The 25360-nt window shown below is 38.1% G+C and overlaps 1 protein-coding gene across 1 annotated transcript; it reads right to left on the reverse strand.

Annotated features, from left to right (window-relative positions):
- Positions 1–2250: 2250 nt before the first annotated feature.
- On the reverse strand, positions 2251–25336 carry TRIM23 (tripartite motif containing 23). Its single transcript, XM_038124335.1, has 11 exons — positions 25103–25336; positions 24205–24367; positions 16249–16370; positions 15136–15414; positions 14332–14514; positions 13586–13801; positions 12363–12497; positions 7452–7581; positions 7224–7334; positions 5696–5820; positions 2251–5352 (listed from the first exon to the last, which is right to left on the reverse strand). Exons 1-11 carry the CDS (start codon positions 25190–25192, stop codon positions 5173–5175), a joined length of 1734 nt encoding a protein of 577 aa, XP_037980263.1. The 5' UTR covers positions 25193–25336; the 3' UTR covers positions 2251–5172.
- Between the last annotated feature and the right edge of the window lie 24 nt (positions 25337–25360).

Genomic DNA, 25360 nt, shown 5'->3' on the forward strand with positions numbered 1-25360 from the left:
AGCTATAGAACAAAATCAAAGCATCATTAAGACTGAAAAAACCTGGTAAGGTCAGTAAGTCAAACATTAACTCAGCAACATCACCATCACCATCTTTACCATTAAACCATGTCCCCAGGTATGACATCCATATGTTTTTTGAACACTTCCAGGAATGGGGACTCCACCACTTCAGTGGTGCTCTATTCCAATACCTGGCCCAATTTCGGTGATGAAATTTTTACTAATGTCCAATGGTAATCTGAGGCCATTTCCTCTTGTCATTATTTAGCTGGGAGAAGAGGCCAACACCCACCAGTCTGCATCTTCCTTTTAGGCAGTTGTAAAGAGCAATAAGGCCCCCTGATCCTCTTCTCAGCTGCTCCTCACAGGACATCTCCTCCAGACCCTTTACCAGCACCTCAATATCCCTTCTGAATTGAGAGTCACCAGTGCCCAGCACAGGGGGACAAGCCCTGCCCTGCTCCTGCTGGCCACACCATTGCTGATCCAGGCCAGGATGCCATTGGCCTTCTTGGCCACCTGGGCACACCCTGGCTCATGTTCAGCTGCTGTCACCAGCACCCCCAGGTCCTTTCCAGCCACTCTGCCCTGGCCTGTGGAGCTGCCTGGGGTTGTTGTGACCCAAGGGCAGGATCCAGCACTGGGCCTCGTTGAACCTCATACCACTGACCTCAGCCCGTGTGACTGACCTCTGGCTGGAGATAACTCCATTCACCACCACTCCTGGGGCCCAGCCATCCACAGTTTTTAACCCATGACCTGTCAAGGGCTTTAGTAAAGTCCAAGCAGACAACATCCACAGGCTTTTTTCATCCACTAAGTGTGTCACACTGCTGTAGAAAGGGATCAGGTTTGTCAAGCAGGACCTGCATTTCACAAATCTGTGCTGGCTGGGCCCCAAAACCCTTACTGTTTTACACATGATGGCACTCAGGATGAGCTGCTCCATGATCATCTCTGGCACCAAGGTTAGGCTGACCTATAGTTCCCTAGATCCATCTTCTGAACCTTCTTGTAGATATGTATTACAGTTGCCAATTTGTAGTCACCTCCCCCATAACCCAAGACTGTTGGTAAATGATTTGAAATGTCTTCTTGGTGCCTTAAAATTATTTAAAGCTCTTCCAACCAGCTCCATCAGTAATCTTGGTGGATCCCATCTGGTCCCACAGACTTGGAGCTAAGGGGTCTAGCAAGCACTAGCCTTTTTCTCCTGAATTATGAGCACTTCATTTTGCTCCTCGTCCCTGTCTTCCACTTCAGGGGACTTGATACTCTGAGGATAACTGGTCTTACTCTTAAAAACTGAGACAAAGACAGCATTAAGCCTTTTCTTTATCCTTTGCCACTGTTTCCCTCTGCATGCAATGAAGGATGGAGATTCTCATTGGCCATTTTGTTGCTGATGTATTTGCAAAAACATTTTTTGTTGTATTTTTCACCAGTATTAAGATCAAGTTCTAGCTGGGCTTTGGCCCTTCTGATTTTCTCCCCACATAACCTCATAGCACCTATGAGTAGTCTGGATGAGTTGCCTGCCCTTTCTTCCAGAGGTTATAAAATTTCTCTCCACATGTTCCAGCCAGAGCTCTCTGTTGAGCCAGGCTGACCTCCTTTCCCACCAACTCATCTTTCAGCACCTGGGTAGATCCTACTCCTGCATCTCTAGCTAGGATTTGCTTCTGCCTTCCTGGACTCCCTTGCCCTTAAGGACTACCTCCTTCAGGACTCTCTCAACTAGTTTCCTAAACAGGCCCTAGTCTGCCCTCTGAAAGTCCAAGGTGGCAGAGCTGCTGACCCCTATCCTTACTTTTCCAAGAATCAAAACCTCCTTTTGTGATCCTTGGATCCTTGTTCCCAAGACAGCCTCCAAACATCACATGAGTCACGCTTTTTTCTCTGTTCACAAACAGTAGGCTCACACTGAAAGCTCAGACAACTTCTCAAGCTGTTGTGAATGTGGTTCAACAGGGTCCTGTTACTATGCTGCTTAGTTAAACGTACTCTATAAACAGTAACATTGATCATGTCTGTATATGTTCACCTAACACCACTGCACTCATAAAAGACTTGGGAGTTGACAGTTCTGGTAACTTCATTTATGAATCGAGATATGATGCGTGATAACCAAATATATTTCCTCTCAAAAGTTGCTGCTACCATCAGGAAGTTTATCTTTAGTGAGATACAGGATCAGTAAGAAAAATTCCACAGGAAGTTAAATATAGCGCACCTCTATTCTCAGAGGACCTTAAAAAACAAAACAAAAAGGCAAGTTTATTAAAATTAGCTCAAGGTTTTACATATTTTATTGAAAAGAAATTATTTTCTGAGCAATGCAAATTGCAGCAGCTCACGAATTTCTTCTACTAAAAGAGCTCTTTCTTTAAAGAAATCTTTACTTAAGATCCACATCTACTCAACGCACTCAGAACCAGACCCTCATAGTCCACAGTAATTCTGAAGACAGAATACAGAAACAGTGATAAAACATGACTGTTCAGTTAGCACAGACATACTATTTTTGAGATGAGGTTCTTTAAAGAAAGCTATAACACAATCACTGGATGTTGCATTTACCCAATTTCAAAATTACATCAAGATCCTTTGAAAAGTTAATTCAGTATTTCTAAACAGTTAGCAATGCTTTAGTGAGTTCTAGTTCAGGAAATATTCCAATTACATATTCCATAAGTCAGTATACACTAAAAACTAAAGTTCAGTAAAACTGATGAAACAAGCTTAAATTTATAACTAAAGCCATTTATATGTTGTATTAATGTATAATACGAATAAACCTCTTGGTGTACTCTACACTGAAGAGTTCACAGACAAACGCAACACTTTCACATTTACTTCAAGTCATCTTAAATAAATTCAATTTAAAAACACTTTCATGGTAGCATTCCATGTGTCACAAGCAATCACTTGAACTTGAAAATATGAATGAGTGAGAATTTTTCCTCTCCCCTCAAATTTAATGTTACATAAAATACCAACTAGTCACCTTGAACATTTTGAATTAGAACTATACTGAGCAGCATGTGTAACTGAAGCCTAAACCAGCTAAAATGAAACTAAATCAGGATTCTTCTACAGAATGCATGTCTTCTGTTAAAAATATTACAGGAAAAGATACCTACCATACTTAGCAAAACTTGTTCCTATTTCAAAAAGAGCTGTGAAGGGACAGCCAGCCCTAACTAGGTCAGGGGTTGCTCTGCAGCACAGTCTGAGCAGATGCCCAAATCACAGCCACCAACTGTGTACAGTGCAAGAAGTTACAGGCTGGGAAGGAAGAACAATTTTAAGTTTGGTATGTGCAAAAACTCCACTTTTCACTCCATTATAAACAATTTCCAAATTTATCAGGTTGTCTAAAGAAAGACTAAATACTCTCTCAGTACCTGTACATGTGTAGGCATTGAAGACCACTTCACAAACATTAAACTACTTTAAAGCTTAGTGTTCCTTCAGGTATTATTCACATCATTAGACTTGCTGAATCTGAAGCTGCATTTTACATAATTTACCTGAAATTTAAGTAAGAAGAATACTACAAGTGTCATAATAAGGAAGTAGTTACATTAACTGCTTCCTCTAGAAGAAAAGTGCAAATGTACTAAATTATTCATTTATACATTCTTGGCTTTACCTAAGGTATGTATCCTAATAATACAATGAAGGCAAAGCCACAGATAATGAGATACACTTTCTTTACTAGGTGAGATTCAGAGCTCTCACAGATAAACACTTTTCAGTATGGCAAAAATATCTCCACATCTGTGAAACAACACTGTTCACTTGCACTATCTAGTTCTCCTGATTTGCCTCTACTCCAGTAAAAAAAGTTATGATAGAGAGTTTTGATCTACTGCTCAGAGTTGTTGTAGCTTCTCTACCGACATGAAGAGAGTCCCTGGCACAGCTTCTTCAGCTGGCAGTGGCCATGGACTTAGAGAAAAGGGAAGAAGATTCTGGTGTGCATACCAGACAGATAAAATTGTTCACAAAGTTGCATGTCCAGCAGAAAAAAAGATATCACTAGGTCATTGCAACCTTCTCTAAATTTAAACAAAACTACACCCATATTTCATGGGTTTGTGAATGAGTAATCTTCAGAAATAGAGGCATTGGTGACAATTCCATGTAGAAGATATAGTAAAAACTGAAAATCTAATTATGGAAGGTTTATATCCCACTTTATCATCTACCCTTCTAAAGACTTATAATTAGTGTTCACTGGTTTTACATTGTGTTATTGAGTATTTTAAGACCACTACCTTATTCCGGAATTATGACTACTAAATAAAAGCACATAGCTGGACTGACATTACACCACACTACTTCTTTAAGAAGTTAGGTTTTTTAAATTTAATTTGACTTCTTCAGGAATAAACTTAATCTCTACAGGCAAATTATGTCCCCAAGTATGCACAAAACACTTTCACCTCATTATCACCATAGTATGTCCATAAATAATTCAACTAACTCCTGCCCCCAAGATATAAAACAAGTTGCTAAGTAATGCCAAAGCCCATTTGCTGTGCAACACTTTTCTACAATTCTGAATTTTCTTTGTGCAGTTATGCTGCCTTCCTGTAACAAACAAGGAGGTTAATAAATAATAAGGGAAGCATTTTCTTTACATGGTGTAGCTGCATGTAAGTTTCAATGCCACCTTTATATTTATGGATTCTTTTGATATTAAAGAGTAGCACCACTTATCTCTAACTATTAGAGCTGGCTATTCTAATAAACTTGAGATGGATAGTGGAATAGCTTAATGGGAAAGCATTTCTAAACTACTCAGAATTTTTATAATACCAATTAACTACTGTAACAGCATTATATCTTTTACATGAAATCCAATGCATATTTTATCAGGGAAAAAAATTAAATTTTAACAATATCTCGAAAAGGAATTTCAAGGCATCCTTGTAACACTCTTCAATTCCCACTAAATGTAGATGTATCAACTTTGAAAATCACTATAATGACACAAGTTTACTGAACCAACTATCCAATCTAGTATGAAGGTTCATATTTTTTTGTAACCACCAAATTAAACAAAGTCCCCTCCTCAGGGAGCAGACCTGATGCCAACCCTAAATCGTGCAAACAAAACAAAACCATAAACTACAACATTAAATTGCAGCTAATGTAAAGTTAAGCCACATCCAGGACACCAGCAGCCACTAGCTGCCTTGAAAGCCAGTCCAATCCTTCATAAAGTCCTGTACCACTTCGGGCATCACAACCCTGAATATACCAGCTACGGCCACAGCAGAGTTTGTGGAGACTCAACAGCTCTGTGATTTCTTCCACTGGAAGAGCACCTGCTACATCCTGCAAGATAATCAGATACAAAGACTCAATTATTCTTCTGCATTATATTTGAAGCCATTTCTTTGGCTTAGACTGAAGCTACAGATCACATAACAGCTCTTCAAACACAAAAGACAAATCAAACAGTTAAGCATTTACTACTTCCTACTACAAAAAAGCCCTGATTGATCAATCTACTAAGCATGCTTAGCACCAACATTTACTTGACCAGCATTACACATAAGGAAAATATCTACATTTTATGCTTTCCACATTAGCACTCCCTACCCACAGCAGAGGGTTCAGAACGTTGGAATTTGATAGACAAGCTGAGGAAAAGAGAGTAAAACCAAATCACAAGTACCTGTTTATTAGCAAAGATCAAGAGCAAGGCATCCCGCAATTCCTTCTCTGTTAATAATTTTGCAAGTTCACTGTATGCTTCACTGACCCTGTCTCTGTGACTGCTATCAACAACAAACACCACCGCTATGAAAGAAGAAGAGAAATGTTTTACACACATTCACATATAAACTGCAAAATTAGTTTTCAACTTACATCATTCCTTTTTCTAGAAGCTTTCTATATGAAGTTTCTTAGTACACAACTTCAATTTTAAATCCAGGATGACTGAGAAATTCCTTAACTATTTCTGCATTTTAAACAGAAGTCTAGAATTCATCCTAAAACAGTGAAAAAATCTCTGATTTTTTTTCCTAGTCTAATATAAAGGCTATGGTATTTTAACTACTTAGGTCTAAAACTAGATTTACTATGCATGGATTAAGTAGCTCAGTTTAAGCCATTTCTTGATCCATTTATACTCCATTAACTCCCATATGGCTGTCTCAGTTTCCCTTAATGGGCTGTAATATTCACAGGTTCAGCCAAATCAGCACAGCTTGCTTCAACTACAGACTACACAATCCAAAAAAGATGGCCAAGGACCTGACATAGCAGCATTAAATTTTACTATCCACTAGAGAGTAACTAAGATGCCAGAAAGACTGGAGAGTCAAGGGGGCAGAGCTAGAGGACAGAATTTAAAATCAAGGGGTTTTGCAACAAAAAAACCCCAACACCAAAACTAAAAATAACCTACTGCAGATATGTACCAGGGTAACTGCTTAGCTTTCTCTCCAACATGTAGTTCCAAGGCAGGCATGATTCCATGCTACTTCACAAAGTATGTTTTAAGAGGATAACAGAAGTCCCAAAATACAACTTTTAAAAGTTTGAAAATATGAGTAATTTAAAAAGTTAAAGTTTGCATTTAAGGCTGAAATAAGGCACAAAGCAGAGCACATGAGCTGACGTTTGTAATTCCTAAATATTTTAGATAATTGTGAATGAATCAATCTAGAGGAACTTCTTTCTGAACTGGGAAATACCTATGGAGGATTTACAAAACACCACCACAAATTTTTAAGTTCATCAATGTTTTCAGACTCAATAATCAGATACTACACTGCAATAGCAAGTCAGAAGTTACAGAACTTGGTAGAATTTTTTAAGCTGCTATCTAAAGGCTTCTAAAAGCTGAGTATTTTCAAGTGCTATTTATATTTCATACCTGGAAAGTACTGCTTCTCACTATGCAGACTTTGGGACGCTGTACCTTGTCTGTTGTCAGCTAGAACCAATTTAACAGAGGTTCTAATTTTGTTTGGCTCCATGAACTGTCTGATGGATTTATGGAGAATGTACCTTTATCATGCAGTAGACATTTTGACCAACTGGATTAAAATTTATTAGCTCATTAATCTAACAGCTGTACTTTGCATTAGATGAACAACTTTCTACTGTCATAAATTATTTCTATTAGTAATCTGTCTGGCTTTGAAACACAAGCTAGAAGACAAAATACAGTTTAAGAGCTGTATCAGTATTACCTTGCGTATTGAGATAATAATGTTTCCACAAAGGCCTCAATTTGTGCTTTCCTCCTACATCCCAAATAGTAAACTTCAAATTCTTGTATTCTACTGTTTCAACGTTAAAACCTGGAATAAAAATATTCAGGTTTTACAGTCCTGCTCTGTATAAACATAAAATAACCAAAATTAGCAGATAAATCAAACATTCAGAAAAGTCACTACATTTGAATTGTAGCTACTAACCTATTGTTGGAATTGGCTGCATGAATTCATCTTGCTTTAACTTAAACAAAATAGTTGTTTTGCCAGCTCCATCTAATCCTAAAGTAACAACCCGAATTTCCATTTTTGGTCCAATATGTACCCTGTTGTCCTGGAAGAAACAGAATATTATGTATTAATAACAACAGCAAATTTTGGAAATTCAATCTAGAAAGCTCTTATGTTTAAAACATGTTTTTGTCACCATTTCTAAAATGACTAAATAGGTGGTCTCCAAAAGTACAAAGCCCAATCATCAATCTCTCCCAGTAATAACAGAAACAAAAATATCCAACAATGTCTGTAGTGAACCTGTAACTTTTACCTGACCAGAGTCATGTCTTTTAGAAAGCCAGTTTCGTGACACTATGTCTGTATTTGATAAAATTTCAAATTCTTTCATCATTCTTGGTTGAGACCTTGTGAGGAATTTTTTTTATGGTAATTAATTAGAATTCTCTGACCAGAAAACTCTCTTTTTTCCCCACTTTATTAATGCCTCCACCTCGAGAACTACTTCCTTGCTGGAGTTTCCATAGCTTTACCTCTTCATCCTAAGCCTCTTCCAATCCTTTGCAACAGTAACATTACTAGCACTAGGCAGTAATCTGAAATAGCAGAGAAAAGCGAACAGAATCCCCCAAGTCTTACTTGGAGACAAGAATCAACTTCCCTGTTTGTAGTTTACACCAAGCTATTGTTGAGTATTGAAGGAGATGACATTCACAATGGGATCAAATGGCAAAGCATAAATTCTAAAATAAACACATAGGCTGACATTAGTATCTATTTCTGAAACACATTTTGAAGTACTTAGAACTGCTATCTTGATGAAACACCAGGGTTTCAATCACCAGAACTATGTGGCAGTATATTTGTTTTCTTGCAAAATCCAGACAGCTCTGTGCCTACTCCACACAGCCTCTTATTTCTTCTTACAGAAGAAATACTACGGAGTGCAAAAATGCTGCAACATCTCTTAGTAAAAGACCAACAGGTTGCCAATGTTACAGGACATATAAACGTCTGTATCACATGATGTGAGATATCTAACTATTTATCTTTCCATATACACACAGATACACACATAGGATCCATTATGTATCTGGATATATTGTCATCATGACAAGTAACTGGATTCTCCCTTCTGTCATCAGAGAAGTACCATACTTTCAGAATAATCAATACAATTCAAAGACCTTATGCTATCACAAACTTGGAAGAGAATAAAAACACCTTGAGAAACTGCTTCCTAAAAAAAAAATTAAAATATTATTATGCAACTACCACAATGCAAAAGTCAGCAACATCATCACTGTAAGTGTAAAAGCCAGATCAAAGGTTCATCTCATCAAATATGCTGTCTGAAACAAGGCAAAGATGGACATGAAATAAGAAAACAATAAATAAGAAATAAGGAAAGTACACAGTGATGATAACTGTTCTAAATAACTTCTCTGTGCTTAAGAGCTTGCAGCTCATGAATTTCCTAAGCCAACTGTGAAGTTTCTTCAACCAGCAGATCCTGATGCATTATTCACCGATGAAATTGTCCACTTGCTGCTTGAAACCTAAACGGGCCCAGATGGTCCTTATCATAGAACTCCACAGACTACCTATTCAGTATGAAATAAACTACTTTTTTTGAATCAGTGAAATGAACTTGTATAAGCTCAGCAGGTTCAGTATGACAAGGCAGATGCACCACAACCAAAAGACTGGAGATTTGGAAAAAAAAAAACATTGAGACTTAACTGATTTTTAATTAATTTTGTCCAAGTTCTAGATATTTGGAGTCAGAACTGAAATTCAGTGACAACACTGCAACACAACATGATTATCAGAATGGGTTATGTCATTCTGGAAAAGAAGAGCTTGTGGGCAGATTTTTGACAAGGTACAGAGAAAGAAAAAAACCAAAAGAAGTATGCAGAAGAGTCTAAAAAATGCCATGTCTCCAGCACTCTTTTCACACTCAAACTTCAGTTCTAATTTTATCCAAAATTTCTGGCAGTGAATCTCCCCAATTCTTCTCTGCACCTGAAAGGAAGAAGGAAAAGCAGCAGCTCTGGATAGAGCTGCTCAGTTCACAGGTTTCTTGCAGGAGGCAGTACCCTGGCTATGGGCAGAGCTTGGTGACAGTGAGCCAGTCTGACAATCCTCTCACAGCTCCACCAGATGTACTGTTCACCTAGACAGCTCCCATGGCTGGAGGGCAGAGGCAGTACAACTTAAATCATCAGGGAAATGAAGGAGATGAGTGATGCTGTCAAATTTAGCCATCCTGTTGCAGTTTGCCTTCTCTAAGGTTTAGAATGAAACAGGCTATTCTCAGCATGTTTGTATTCTCTCAGAAGGAATCAAAACGTGATGGTTACCAAATTTCCACTTTTTGCACCAAGTAGTTCTGTCACTTCAAAAAATATTGCAAGCAAAAATTCTATTTAGAAACTCCATGTAGCATCTGCAATATGAGTTAGTAATAATGGACTATTCACAATCACAGCTAGAAATTGACATGGAAAATGTCAGTTGTATCAGCACCTTTAACTAAAATGTTGCTTAAAAAAATGACAAATAAAACCCCTTTGTGTCTGTATTTCTGGCAGGTGCATAAACTGCTGGCATACTTAAAAACAGGTAACCTTAGACTTCTGTTTAAGTAAAACTTGGTTTCTTAAATTTCAGTGCAGAAAGTGCAGAAGAAAAATCCGCAACTATGATCTCTTCACTTTTTCATCCTCGAGCTCTTTCAAGAAATTTCATGAGACAAAAGCCCTCTGTACAGTTTACTTAATGGTATCTTAAAGTGCTTTCCCTCTGCGAGAACACTGCCTTCTCAGATGCCTACCAGTCTTTATGCTGGTAAGGGTTAGTTGCCCATAGTTAGTTTAACATCATAATGAGAATTTATCTGTCAGTCTCACATACTTCTTCCTTAATAGTCTTCTCTCTCTACAGCATGCACATACACATATTCACGATGACCAAATGCAATTCTTGTATATAATGTTCTACAGCCACTGCACTCATTTAACAGAAATCTATCTTTCATCTCCTTGCTCCTGGGCAAGGAGAATTCTCCAAATCCTCCCTTCAGAGCTTTGTATGTGGCACTTCCCTAGCTAGTTTAGAAAGAGGAAATGGCACTGTGCCTGTTTTCTTGTGTCATCAGTGAAACAAAAAAATAGGTAAAATTTACTCACTTTCAGGAATGAAAAGGACTTCTCCCTCCCCTCCTTAAACCTCCACAACTTCCTTTTGATATTAAATGTTCCTCTGATCTGTTACTGTCTGAAATGCTTTTTTACATTTTACAATGGATGCAGCCTTCAGTGTATGCCAGCTTGTGAGGGAGACCTTTCCAGTAAAATAGTAACAGTTTACAGGTTTTTATCTGGAGATTTTATTTCTGCCTGATATCTGTTGACAGGTCCAGATATATACAACAAGCCTCACTGCAAGTCACAATAGTGGCCATCAGCATAACAGTAATCTAAAAACACATTGTCAAGAAAGACAACATTTAAGCTTTATCAGATGTGAGAAAACAAAAAGTAAGAGGCTGAAAGAATTACTTTCACCTTATTTTTTCAGAACTGCTGCCATTTCTGTGAAAAATTACACTTGCTTTAGCACCTTTGAAATTCAGAAATTAACCTTCAGAAGACTTCATAAAAATCCAAATTGTTACAAGACAAAACCAAGTCTTCTGGGTCCCCCAAGCCTATTTTTTGTGGGCCTCCTGAACACCTTAGCTAGCTCCTATCATTATCTTTCCAAATGCTCAGAAATTCACAACCAAGATTTTCCAATTCTGATAAACAGCTCTGAAAGTCAAAGCCAGACATTCAAAATGCCCCTCTGACTTGCAATTCTTTATCTGTGAAATATCATTATTGCTTCATTCATGGAATAATGAGGGTTTGCAGAAGAGGTTTCCTTGGCCCTACCACCTGGTCTCTGCTGAATAGGAAAGAGACAGGCAGAAGTGAAAGTGCTGCATTAACATGGAAATTCAAATATACTGAGGTTACAAAATCAATTATTTTGAAGAAATTTAATTTCTCAAGTCAGCAAGAACTGACATAGAATCTCTACGGAACCATTCATTTCCTTACAGTAAATGCTTCAACAGCTACAGTTAAATTCTCATTTTTGTCTCAGCCACAACAGATCCTCTTCCTCTTTCACCCATTCAAAACCCAAAAAAACCCCATACATCAAAGTACTTCTTGTTCCTTAAGTTTCAAACTTATTTACTTTCCTATGAGGAAAGCATCATTAATAATAAATACCATATAAACACACCAAAGAGAAGTATCATTATCAAAATTTGAATAATTTCATCCCTTTCAATGAAAGTGGTACTGAACTTATATTGAAGCAATAAACCCCAAACCTACTTAAAAGATTAATCATGTAAAAGCTAACCTATGAGTGAATACCAAGCAACTGTAAAACAAATGACTATTTAATAAATGAAAGAAATACATTTTTTGACATTATAAATGAAAGTTATAATAGTAGTATTCAATTTTAAATAGGTGAGCAATCTCCAGGAAATAATCAGATATGTTTCCAAAGAAAGGTGTTTCTAGAACTCACAAATGCTATCCAACTTATTTAAAAGAAAACAGCTCATGTTCAAACAAAGTAACTGATACAGTCAATGTCAAAAGAACTTTTCCCACCCTTATTACAGCAGCACAGTGGTTTGTTGCTCAAATACCAGATTGCATTCATCAGTGTGGCTCTAACTGATACTGAATTGCCTCAACTTGTTGCAACAAATACAGCATAATAATGTACATCCATTATTCCTGCTTTATTTTACATTAGATTTGGGATTTCATAAAGTGGTTAACTGTACTTCCATGAGATTAAGAATACCTTTGTAAAAGTGACAGGTATGCTAGCATCCAGCTGTACATGATCTGCAAGTTCTGTAAACTGCTGCTGCTGTTTCTGTAATGTCTCTAGCAATCTTGTAATTTCCTGTTTGGCCAACACCACTCTGCAGTCATCCTAAACAGACAAAGAAAACAAAAGCATGCTGTTCCTTTAGTAATTTACTTAAAAATACCCCAAATACAATATAAATATGATTGCTAGAAAGAAGGCACTTTAAATGAAAATATACTACTTCAAGAAATTAACATTTACAAAATAGATTTCTTTAAAACTGCAATACAAATATTAATATCTTAACAGTTTTCCTTAACAGTAATAGATACTAAGTTCTTCAAGTTTATAAAAAAACCAACAAACTTTCTTTATGAGCCACCTAGGAGTAATATAAATTATAAGAAACAATAATAACAATGTAACATATAAAGAACATTTATAGTTTCCACGTATCATTTAAACGGAGGGAACAGAGCAACTCTTTTGCAGCATCTAGCAACCCACTTAATAGGAAAACATTAGTATCCCCCCATTCATGATTCAAACATTTGAACAGTTAAACCTGACTGCACAACCAAACAAAAGCTCTAAACAAATTTGGAAAAAAGAAGTACAAATAATAAATTCATAAAGTAGCTTCTCACACTCAGTTTACTATTTGCTACATAAACTATTTACTTTTTCCTATCATTAAACTGAATGAATAAGAGACCAATGAGAAATTCACACACAATCAGTTTCTTCATACATTTAAGATGTTGAATTACCAATGTTAAAAGTGCTACTGAAAGCAATTTAATCCTAAAACATATTTTCCTACCAGTCATCTATGACAACTAGCTTCAAACATCTATATTTGTAATTCCAACTGTAAAATCTTTCCACTACATTCTGTAGGGTTTGTTTTTGGTTTTTTTTTTTTTGCTTCAGTCTTGTCTTGCCTTCCCATTAACCTCACAAATATCAGAAAGTACTCCAGAAAAATCATGCCACAGAGTTTCCAGTAACTGGAGGGGTCTATGCTTTTGTACTGATTATCTTTGGCTAACACTATCTAGTAATGAGTACTTAAATCTCATGTTAGACCATGACTGATTTAATCTTATAAGAAAATAATGCAGAATACCATCTTATCTCTTTTTTTAGTCTAAAATCAATTTGTACTTCCATGTATTTTGCCATATGCTACAGCTCACTTGCCAACCTACCTGTTGTAAAGTCTTTTCACAGTGAAGGCAAGCTGTTGAAACCTGTGACAGGAGAATGGTCATATCTTCTTGCTGTTGCCTAAGCCAAATCAACTTCTCTCTCACATGAGCATCAACAACACTAAGAGCCATTTCTTCCTGGCGACAAAGGGTTTCATGAAGATCAGAAAAATAGGCTCTGACACATGAGCGAGCATTCTCTGCCGTTCCTGGTACCTAGAGTGTTGCAGCAAGGAGATCCAAGTGTTTAAGGACACCAGCTGATTCCAGGAGCAAATTTTAAATTTTATTCCAGATTCTAATTTATTTTCACATCTGCTTGGCTACATCACAGTTCATGTCCTATTTAGGGCAGATAAGACTTCTCGAATAATACCAATACACTTCCAGAAGTAATTCCTATAATCACATACCTCATTTGCATGCATAGACACCTCACTAAAATGACCAGGGAAAAAAGCCTCAATAGTTTTATACCACCTGAGAACATACACAGTCTGCACACTAGGAGTCAAACAACTTTTTCCACTGCCTCCATATTTTCATATAGCCTAAAAACATTGTAACACACAAGTTCCCATCTATCTGCTGACTTAAGCCTCAATACTGACTTGCTAGATAGAAGACCTTAAAGTCTTGCCCTATAAAACCTACACATAACTTTCTCTGAAAGTCCTTATCCCAGTTATTACAGAAAAGCCAATAATCTGTGCATGTGGGGGAAATAAAATTTTTTAAAAGCATACATGTTCAGTATGGGCCATTCCAACTCCATCTTCAACTATTTGTTCTCCTCCTTCAATATGCTGAACAATTCCAACTAATTTTCTGGAATAATCAGAGATTTCTTCTGTGAAAGTTCTTATGCAGTGAGCCATGTCTAAAATGGATGCACGAATCTGGTTCGCTTCTGGTTCCAAGACAGAATGCTATTAATTAAAAACAACATATTAAACATCAATCATTATGATCTTCTTTAATAATATTTTCTATTTTACTACATATTTAATATACATGTGCAAGTATATGGGCATATATTTACACATACATATAGTAAAGCCAAGTAAGAACTTAAAACCATCTTGCAATTTAAAAAAACAGTCAGGATTTACAGATTATGCTGAAACCAGCTCAGACATCTAGCAATTACACAATTAAACAAAAACTTGCCTGTTTATCATAATTTATTATAAAAAAAAGAAGGATGGTTAGATTGCTCCAGTGATGTGACGTGTATGTAGTGTCTGCATTATGAAAACAGCTTTTAGAAGGGTGGCCCAATGTCACAAAAAGTTCAGAAAAGCAGCAGATAAAGGGACCGTCCTTCTTCATATATATATATATATTCACATTAGTAACTCATGGAGTTCTTAGAATTTTTTTTTCTTTATTTTATCATGGCAACTGTCTGACACAAAGGGAAAATTAAAGAATGGGACGAACACATCAAGAATCTATCCTCCTTTCCTGACAACCTTTTGTACTTCATTTGGATAAATAATTATGCAAGCCACCCCATGGCATGACTAGAAATTAACTACTAGCAGTACCTTATGACCTTGATGCTTCCCATATTCTTTGCAGACACAACACATGAGAGGACTCGCCTGACAGCCCTCTTCTAAACAAACAAACTCAATGGCATGCACTTGGTGTTGGGAGCACATCGTCTTCTCATGAGGCTTATCAGCAAGAGGTACACGCCTGTGCTTCGCCAGAGTCTTAGTAGAATGAGTAAGCTGGGAGCAGTCTGCACACAGGTGAGTGGCACAAACAGTGCAATACACAGATGCAACATGGGCTTCATCTTCATCGCAACGAATGATACTCTAACAATGAAAAACAGGCAAAACTAAAGTGGTTAACATTTAATCCAAATAATGGAGGAAAAATCAGAAGACTTGTCAACATTACAGGCTTTCTTTAAAAGTTATATACTAATAAATATTTGGACTACTTTGCAACTTGATTAAAGTTTTCAAGAAACTTTTTAAAAACAGAAGTTCTAAGTGTTCAGTGACTTTAAAAAACCAAGCTTCAGTGCAAGTTTTAAAGGTTTGGAGGAGAAAATAAATCTGGCTCTGGGAACTTCCTCCAAAGCAGTTATTACAGAACAGAGAATTAGTTACAGAAAAACAAAACACCAACAGTCAAATAAGCACTTAGGAAACTTATCTACATCTAGAATGGTACTGCAAGATATGTTGCACACCTGCTGTTAATGCTGAAATGATAAAAGCAGCTACTTTTGGTAATGAAGTACTACATGATATAATAAAATTACTATAAAAGGCAACTACTGACAATAGCTGAGGTCTTTAGGAAGAATTCCTAAGGAGTTTCAGAAAACTGTGCTTATATGACTAGAACTATAACATCAAAATCAGTAAGCTTTTCTAAAAATCCTAAAGGCATAAAAAGGGGGTGAAATAGTATGCATGTTTATTAATACCAGTTTATTTTCTGCTTCAGTCAAGTACAAATTAGCATTTAATTATGAACAATTAATTGAAGCCTTAATACTAAATAGTGGAAGAAAATAACAGTATTATTGGTGAAATTACATTTGGCAAAGAACTGATTTTCAATCTTTTTCCTATTTAGAGATAACGTCTGGAAAATGAAACTTTTGGTTTTGGTTTGTTTTGCTTAAAACTCAGTACCTCTCCAGACAGACCAATGCCTTCTTCAGCTGTCCCATACTGCCCAGCAGGTCCATTCTGCAATCGTTCCAAGAGTTCCAACAAAGCAAAGTTCTTTTTCAATCCCCAGACACCAGAATCTCCTATTTTTGACGAAGAGTTTAACAAAGGGGAGGAGAGGAAGAAAAATCTCAAGCACATATCATTTTGAGAAATTCCACAAACCACAGCTGAGATTCAGACAAATATTAAGAGAACATCAACTACATTAATATTAAGAAAGTGAGATACAGCTAGCAGTTTTTCTGCAAGTTCACTCCATCTTCTTCCTTCCTTTAATCATTGAGCTATTTAATATTTATGCAGCCCTTCCCTATCAAAAATGCCAAGATTATTAAAAATTTAGAAAAACTTAGTAAAAATACTTGTAAAATAATCTGCAATAGCTAACAACTAAAGAATACAAGGAACACACAAACACTGTGTATTATAAAAATTATTGTTTTCAGAGGTATAGTGAACATTTCTACACTACTAATGGAAGCTATGAAGAATTCCCTACTGAGAAACCTTATTCCCTGTATCACAAGATGCAACACCAACTGCAGATCTCATGTCAGCAAAATCTAAGTAAGAGTTAAAACAATATCCAGAAAAAAACCCCAAGGTATTACACTAATTGATAAAATGGAAGATCACTCATACTCCCTAGAGCAAAGCAGAAATCCACTCCTCCTCCAATCCAAATCTACTCCTGCATGATCCTTATTTTATAGAAGTTAACATGAAGCAATGAGATGAGAAGCAAAATCAGAACTGCATCCCCATAACTGCTGCTAAATGGTAACCATATAGGCCACACAGCATATGAGAATCCTAGCAGTTGCTTCTTCAAGGAATTGCCATCCCTTGACTTTTTTCCAGTGTAACTGTCATAAATTTAATGACATTTTCTCTGTTGAATGGAAAAGGTGGCTCATGAGACCAAGCATCATTTTTGAGCACCAGATCATTACTTTTTAACCATAAAAAACCCACAAAATTGTTGATGTTGGGGCGGTCCTCTTCATCACTTTGCCTAGGTCACCTAGAGCTGGTTGCCCAGGACCACATCCAGGCATCTTCTGAAGATCTCCAAGGAGGGAGATGCTATCACCTCTCTGGGCAATGTGTGGCAGAGCCTGGTTACTCTTACAGTCAAAACTGTTTCCTTATATGCAGACAAAACTTCTGCATTTCAGTTTGTGCACATGACACATCAGCTATCCACATGAACTCAAGGAAACAGTATTCCCATGTGTTTTCCCAGAGAGCCCAGACTACTTGAATTGTCCAGTTGTCCCACGTTGTTTTCTAACTCCTAAAGTAGGCTGCCCTGCAGCAGTCTCATAGGAGTATGTGCCCTTCACCCTTCTGGAGTTCAGTGTCATCTCACTGATCTTTTACAGACATGAAATTTTACTTCTTCAATATGGACATTTATCAAACACTCCATAGATTAAGATTTATCATTGGAATGAAAGTGCAGTTCCAAATGACCAGACAAACAACAACTACACAGTTATGAGAAATACCCAGTTGGTAACCACACTGCTTTATGTAGCTTCTACTTTAACTTCATGAAACTTTTTTCCCTAGTCCATCTTCCTCACAGTTTAGACTATAGACCGTAATACTCTACTTCAAATTTGGTCACTAAGAATTTATGTGCCTCACAGATTAAAGGAAATAAATGGATGATACTGTTTTCCTATAGCTATAAATGGGAGCATTTTTAACTATTTTATGATCCAACACTCTCAATGGGTAAAAACAACACTGATGACCTGTGTTAAAAAAATATGTTTACCAGTCAAGACCATGCATTTGCTGCTTGCAGAAGTGGGCCTATGGAAGCATACTGCTAACTGTGCTATCTAACTTAAGTCAGATATAAAGCAAGGTGCTTTAAAAAGTCCGTGCTTTTAAAGTCAGGGACCTCTGCAGTTATCAGTTCCATAGTTGAAGCCTTCTCTGCTCCAGAGAGGCACTACATCGCCAACACCCCATATAAGATCAGTGCACTCCACAAAATAAGCTGCAAACAAACAAACAAACAAAATATTTTGACTTATATTTATCACAGATCTTGAAGGAGTTTACAGAAGGTATGTTCTATCCCTCCAAAATTACACTAAGCACCAGCAAAGTCATCTGCTTTGACATATTCTGACCTCAGAGCTTTGTAATTTTTAGTTTAAGCACTCCTAGCAAGATCACTGTTTTTTTCCATAACACAGAACCAGTCATCTCTTATTACCAGCTGAAGAAATACGGAGCACTATATATACTTTTAGAATTTAATTTACATCAAAACAGTTTCTAAACAGTCTGGATTTGCTAAATAGGTATCTAGACAGACTAACTCTCAGAAAACAAAGCACTGGAAAGTGGCTACGTGGTTCCCTTCTAGGGTGTTTAGCACTTTCCCACAGCAAACAAACTGCACAACCTTCAGCTTTTACAGCATACAAAACAGTAACATTAACAACACAGCAATATAATGACTGCTGATACTAACACGCACCTTATATTTTCAGATTAGCCACTAATCCAGATAGCCATTAATAGCCCAGTATAAAGGGATGTACATGTACCAAAAGGATATACCTACTTAAGTAAGAGATTATATAGTTCCTAGTCTTGAAGCAGACATTGTCTTAGCCTTTAGGCAAGCACTGGGGTAAGGCTGCAAGAGGAACAAGCTATTCAATCATTACAGAGTTTCTTACAAAAGTCTTTTCTTTCACAGGTTTTAGTGTTTATTATAAAAACCCTAGAAACTCAGAAGTACTGTTCTCAGTTTACAACATTGTATGTGATTTTAATCATGTTAGTTCTGTTCCATGTCTAGCAGGGAAGAGAAAGTCAAAACAAAACTAATTTACTGAATTGCAACCAAGAAGATCAGAAAAGATAAGTGAGTAGCTATTATGTAATTATTTTTTTGTCTATAACTCTAAGATGTCACGAGAGACAAAGATACATCGCTCTTACATTCTTTCTATTATGAATCATGAGGCTTGATAACACAAGTACAAGCAGTTGTACAACATGTCCATCTTGGTCACAGCAAAAAAACAAGTGAATCTTACATGCTAACTTTTAATTTACTGAAACAGAATTTATAACCAGCAAGCCTATAAAACATAGAATCATGGAATAATCTTGAGTTGGAAGAGATCCACAAGGATCACTGAGTCCAACTCCTGGCCCTGCACAGGTTATTCCCAATGACCACACTGCCCAAGAGCATCCTCCAAATGCTTCCTGAACCCTGGCAGACTTGGTGCTGTGACCACTTCCCTGGGGAGCCTGTTCCAGTGCCCTGCCACCCTCTGGGTGAAGAACCTTTTCCTGATATCTAACCTAAATCTCCCCTGACACAACTCCAGGCCATTCCCTTGAGTCCTGTCACCACTTGCCAGAGGTAAGAGATCAGTGCCTGTCCCTCTCTTCCCCTCACAAGGAAGTTGTGACTGCAATGAGGTGTCCCCTCAGTCTCCTCCAGGCTGAACAGACCAAGTGACCTCAGCTGTTCCTCATACAGCTTCCCCTCAAGGCCCTTCACCGCCTCCATGCCCTCACTGGACACTCTCCAGTACTGTCCTTCTTACACTGCAGCACCCAAAACTGTGCCAAGCACTCGAGGTGAGGCTGCCCCAGTGCAGAGCAGAGCAGAACAATCCCCTCCCTTGCCCAGCTGGTGATGCTGTCCCTGATGCCCCCAGGACACGCTTGGCCCTCCTGGCTGCCAGGGCACTGCTGGCTCATGTTCAACTTGCCATGGACCAGAGCCCCAGGGCCCTTTCCACGGCACTGCTCTCCAGCCTCTCATTCCCCAGTCTGTCTGTACATCCAGGGTTGTCCCATCCCAGGTGCACAACCCAGCATCTTCCTTTACCCTTGAACTTCTACCTTGAACTATGGTTGGTGACTGCCCAGCCCTCTCTGCAGGGCCTCCGGGCCAGAGTCAACAGCTCCTCCCAGTTCTGTATCATCTGTGAACTTCGTATTCCTCCCAGTCCTGCACCCAATCATTTCTGAAGATGTTGGAGAGCACAGAGCCTAAGGTGGAGCCCTGTGGAACCCATCTAGTGCCAGGGCACCACTCTGATGTCTCCCCATTCACTATAACCCCCTGTGCCTGACCCATGAACCAGCTGCTCTCCCATTATGTGATGCATTTGCTTATCCAGCTGTGTGCTGGACATTTTGTCCAGCAGGACACAGTGAGAGACAGTACCAAAACTTTACTGAAATACAAGAAGTCCACATCAACCAGCCTCCCCTCATCAGCTACGTGGATTACCTTGTCATAAGCATGCATTCTCATAAAAAAGTCATGTCTCATTTCACTGGTATCTATCATAAAGTTTATATATTTGCACAAATGTGACTTTGCTCCTTTTTACTTTAAATCTGCCTATAAAATTTTTAGGTACTTACCAACACATTTTCAACAAAACTGACCAAGTGTTTATTTTATATTTGAAATCATTAAAAAATGAGTTCTGTAAATACATCCATTTACTGAGACTTCACCTCAAATTGTGCTTTGATCATAAATGTGAGAGTCTAGTGATCTCATCCTTGTGCCTACAAAGAATGTTTGTGCCCATTAGAAAAATCATCACACATTCTGACTGTCATCTCAAAAGAAAAATAAGACATGAATAGCAGGAAATGTGTCAGCCAGGAATGAAGATATTAAGACTGACTCCAGCTAACAATACAAACATCAATTTCAGAAGCATGAAGCTTGACTGTGAAAGTATTATAAATAATGAAAGGAAAAAAGGAACAACTTTTGTCTAAATGTTTAAATGCATTTTCATGCACAGCATTTTTAAGCTTCAGCTTAAACACTAACTCAAACACTAGCAAAGGCACATGTAAATGTAAGCAAGACCATCAGATGGATTCCATGAAGGATGCCATCACCTGCACATCCCCGGGAACAAGTTTTAATGATAGAAAACAATTTTAGCTCTGCAGTAATGGTAGATAGAGAGAAACTCCAAAGCTGTAACATCAGCGCATTTTTCCTAAAAATACCCTGGTCCGCATATTAATTAAAAAAAACCCCAGAACCCAACAGAAACAAACAAACAAAAAACCCCACCAAACAAACAAAAAACTCCACCAAACAAAAATAACCAGTGAGAGACAGGAAGAGAGAAAACAATTTGCAAGAAATTATTTGCCTTTTCTCCCAAATCAACATATTTAAGGAAAATTTTTAAGAGGAGCCTCTTTTTCTACAGACACCATTTATCAGATTTTTGATTATATAAACTGTCTGAATCAACACTCTCCAGAATAAAAAGTTTGAAAATCAAACAAACTTTTCCATTGCACCTTTTTGGTTAAAAAAAATGTTAATGCAATTGAAGACAACATTTCACATACCTTCAGCATGTACATACTCATTCAAAATTTTCCATTAGAAGATTAAATCACAGGCAACTTCATTAAAGAATTCTTTAAACCCCCCCCCCCCAAAAAATCAATATTTTGTCTATTCTGCAATGCAGGATGGTTTGGGCAAGCTTCAGTCTTACCTGTTCATTACAAAATGTGTTCTCTTGTAACAGGATTCTGTGAACTATTAGAAAATTTTGCTAAGCATGTAAACAACGTTTCAATTTCCAGCTGCAGAACACATATTTCCAAAAATCCTGATTCACAAAGTACTTCTAACCCCGCCTTCACATACAGATATATATGGAAAGAAGAGATGGTCCTGTATATTTAAACCAAGTCCAGTTCCAAAAAAATACAGCTACATCTACCCATATACAGATCCCCCAGTATTAATTTCAGAAAGCTCCCAAGATTACTTAGGAAAACTTGGATGAATATAGTGTTAAGTGCTTTAGTAATAAGCGCAATGGAAAAAAAGTACCACGTTACTTTAGACCAACTAAAAGTCTCCATAAAATCCATAGCTACTGATTAAGAAACTGTGTTCAGCATAGGCAGGTTTACATCCTAATTTTACAGCTTTTCTTTCAACAGAATTATCTTTTTGCAGTGGTCCTATAATCAAGATTTAGACACAAAACAGCTCTCTGAGACTAAAGAACATTATTTCATTAAATTAATTAAATTGTAGAATTGCTATAGGGTGAACATGGAGCTTGCTTTCTCATATCCTGAAACGGAGGGGCAGGAAGTATGAAAAGTTCCCCTGGGCCCTGAGTTGTCCCTCCCTGCTCCTAAGCTCTAGAACAAAAGAGAACTACAAATGCAGCAAATTTAACCAATACCAGCAACTACTAAGTGATTAGAGAAAGGCAGCAAATGTATAGGTAACACAAAGAGGGGCCATGAGCTGCACTCCACAAAACTTCCTAGTTTTATATCCAAGAACCAGTAATATGTCTCAAGGGTGTTGGATATGGAAAGACTAAAGTGCCTACGACCTCCCCCTTCCTCAGATCACCAGGTAAAACTTTTATTCACAGAAGTATTTTTATTTTCAAGCTGTTTAGCTAAGATTTTTTACCCATTACTTTTGTGAGCAACTGTTGATCACAGTGCATCCTTCTTTCTAGTGTTAGACAGCAGGATGCAACTCTATTTATCAACTCCTCAATATATAAGGATCCTGAAGCTTTTCATCCTTCTTCCTAACTGTAGGGGACTTGGAGATTTAATAACATTTCATGGCATTTCATCAAAAACTCATCAGAAAAAAAAAAAAAAAAAGCTTTTGTAAAGCTTTATTTTCATCAAACATGAAACACACTGAAAAAATATGATAGGATCCTTTCACATGCCTGGGAAAAACTGCATAGTAAAAACTAAGAAGCAACAAGTTCCCCACTACAAGAGAAAAAGCAGTGGTCTTGGACAAAAATGTTTCATAACAACAGGACCAAGTGTTGTGCTCTAAGATTCTCCCTCTAAAAGCACAGTTTAAGAAATCTTGTGCAGCTGTACAGTCATAGATAAGAAGCCAAACAAACCATTACTATTAGTCACTCTACTAGACTGGCAATCATCCATGATTCTCACACTTTACCATCTCCCCTACCCAAAAAACAAACCCCTCTTTCATACAAGGCTGACACTTCTTTTCCTGATTTCTATCTTCACTAAAACATCCTGCAGAGTGCCTTAATATTTCTAGCAGATTCTGGTACTTCAAAGTCAAGTGAATTTGATACTTAGGTTTACGAGACTAGAGATGTCCTTTTCTAAAGAAACCCTGTCCTTTCAACAGGCTCCTTTTTCCTCCAGTGCTGGAGCCAGTTCTATTAACAAGTTCTTTTTGTTACAGCTTCCTCTGAGACTTGTCTTCTCTATAATCCCATGTGGACTAGGTAATTCTTATTCTGAAGAAATTACATGCATGTGTCATCTTTTGCATAAAATAAACTTTCACTGTAAGAAAAAAATCTTTACCTTATGCTTTCAAATACCATGTGCAGACATTCTTGGAGGAGGGAAACCCCTCTTGATATCCTGCCACTATCTCCATATGCCACTATCTCCACTATCACCATAATGCTCGTATAGAAGTCACTAACATTGTAAAAACCAGGTTTGTTATCACTGATCCTTCCCTCTGTATCACTTCATCATGAATTCAGGCAAATGTTTGTCAAACATTTACCTACTCAATTACATGGGTTTAGTGTTTAGGACAATAGGAAACTAATACTCATCCTTCAGGAACCCTTACACAGAAACATTAAACAGAGCAGTCCCTTTGTAAATATAGGTGTACAAGAAGATGTCCAGGTATAAAAGCATGCAAGTCCAGGTTCAAGAACATAAAGGCAAAATCTTTTCTTTCTTTTCCTTACTGCACATTCATTACTTGGAAATTTTGTCACTAAGTGGAGCACTAAGAATCTATGTCAAGCATTATCGTCTAGATTTCCTTGACTGTAAGGTTTCAAGAATGTCATATGCCTATTTTCTTACCTAGTTCAGTAACTTGTCGATCAAAAGGACAACGAACTGCTCTGCCATGAAGGGGAAGCCGGGTAAGACAGTCATGGCAGACAGTATGGCCACACAAAAGCAGACGGGGAACTTTGTCCCCTTGCAGAGAAAATACATCTTCACAGACCCCACACTCAAGAACCTGTAAGTTAAAAAAGACCATTTTGGGTTTTAAGCTAGTTAAAAAGCAAAACTTCACACAGGAGGCTATATGACAATTTATTTTACAGATGTTCATGCAGCCACAGTATATAAGCTGAATCAGTAATTTTGCTTTATATGCACACATATAACGATCATACTATCAATTTTTAAAAGGTAAAAAACTAATTAGACACAAACACAACATTTTAACTCCTCAGCATCCTGCCTGACCACGACTAGTTCCTACCCATTTCATTTAATACACTGCCACAAGACAAGTCTACTTGTCAAGAGGCACAACCAGAAGAAACATCCTCTCAGGAAAAGGAAGCGGCCAGTAAAACCCTGCCAGAGCAAAGTGTTGGCCGGTGGAGTTTCCCCTCGCAGCTGATGCTCACAAAGAGGTCAGTCATACCAAGAGAGCCAACTAGCAAGCTATAAACGCAGCACCGAGCTAGTGCGAGCAATTAGTTGCGAGCCGGAATACCTCAAGCTAGAAACAAAAAGCAAAACTGATGGTCATCCAGAAAAAACAAAACAAAACAAAACAAAACAAAAACAAACAAACAAACCCCCCCCAAAAAAACCAAAAAAAACCAAAAAACCCCCACCAAAACCAATCCATAAGCCCGGCACCCCAGGGGGCACATCCTGTACCACAGGCCTCCCGCGCCGTGTCCTGGGCGGGCACAGCCCGCCCCGCCACAGAAGCTGGCCCGAGCAGCCGCCTCACCTTCACCGCAGCGCCCGCCGGGCCACGACCGCCACCGCCAGGCCCGCGGCCGCTCTCCGGCCCGGCCTTGTTTACAGCCAGGGCCGCCATCTGGGGGAAGGCGGGGCGGAGCAGCCCCGCAGGAAGGAGCGGAGAGCTGCCGCCGCCTCAAGCACCACTCCGGCGGGCGCAGGCGCCGCCCTGCAGAACAGCAAAACTACAGAAATGTAAAACTACGACTCCCAGCGTGCCCCACAGGAGCTCTGGCAGGCGGAGGAG

This window comes from Motacilla alba, chromosome Z (genome assembly GCF_015832195.1).
Source record: "Motacilla alba alba isolate MOTALB_02 chromosome Z, Motacilla_alba_V1.0_pri, whole genome shotgun sequence".
Lineage (NCBI taxonomy): Eukaryota > Metazoa > Chordata > Aves > Passeriformes > Motacillidae > Motacilla > Motacilla alba.

What these genes read in the sequence shown, in the direction of transcription:
- TRIM23 (XM_038124335.1), bottom strand. Translation starts at nt 25,192, where the DNA reads ATGGCGGCCCTGGCTGTAAACAAGGCCGGGCCGGAGAGCGGCCGCGGG. An exon ending in GAATGGCCCATACTGAACAT is followed by an intron (nt 13,802 to 14,331) that starts GTATGCTTTTAA and finishes GCAACACTCTAG; the next exon opens with GTACCAGGAACGGCAGAGAA. An exon ending in TGATCTTTGCTAATAAACAG is followed by an intron (nt 5,353 to 5,695) that starts GTACTTGTGATT and finishes ATTATCTTGCAG; the next exon opens with GATGTAGCAGGTGCTCTTCC.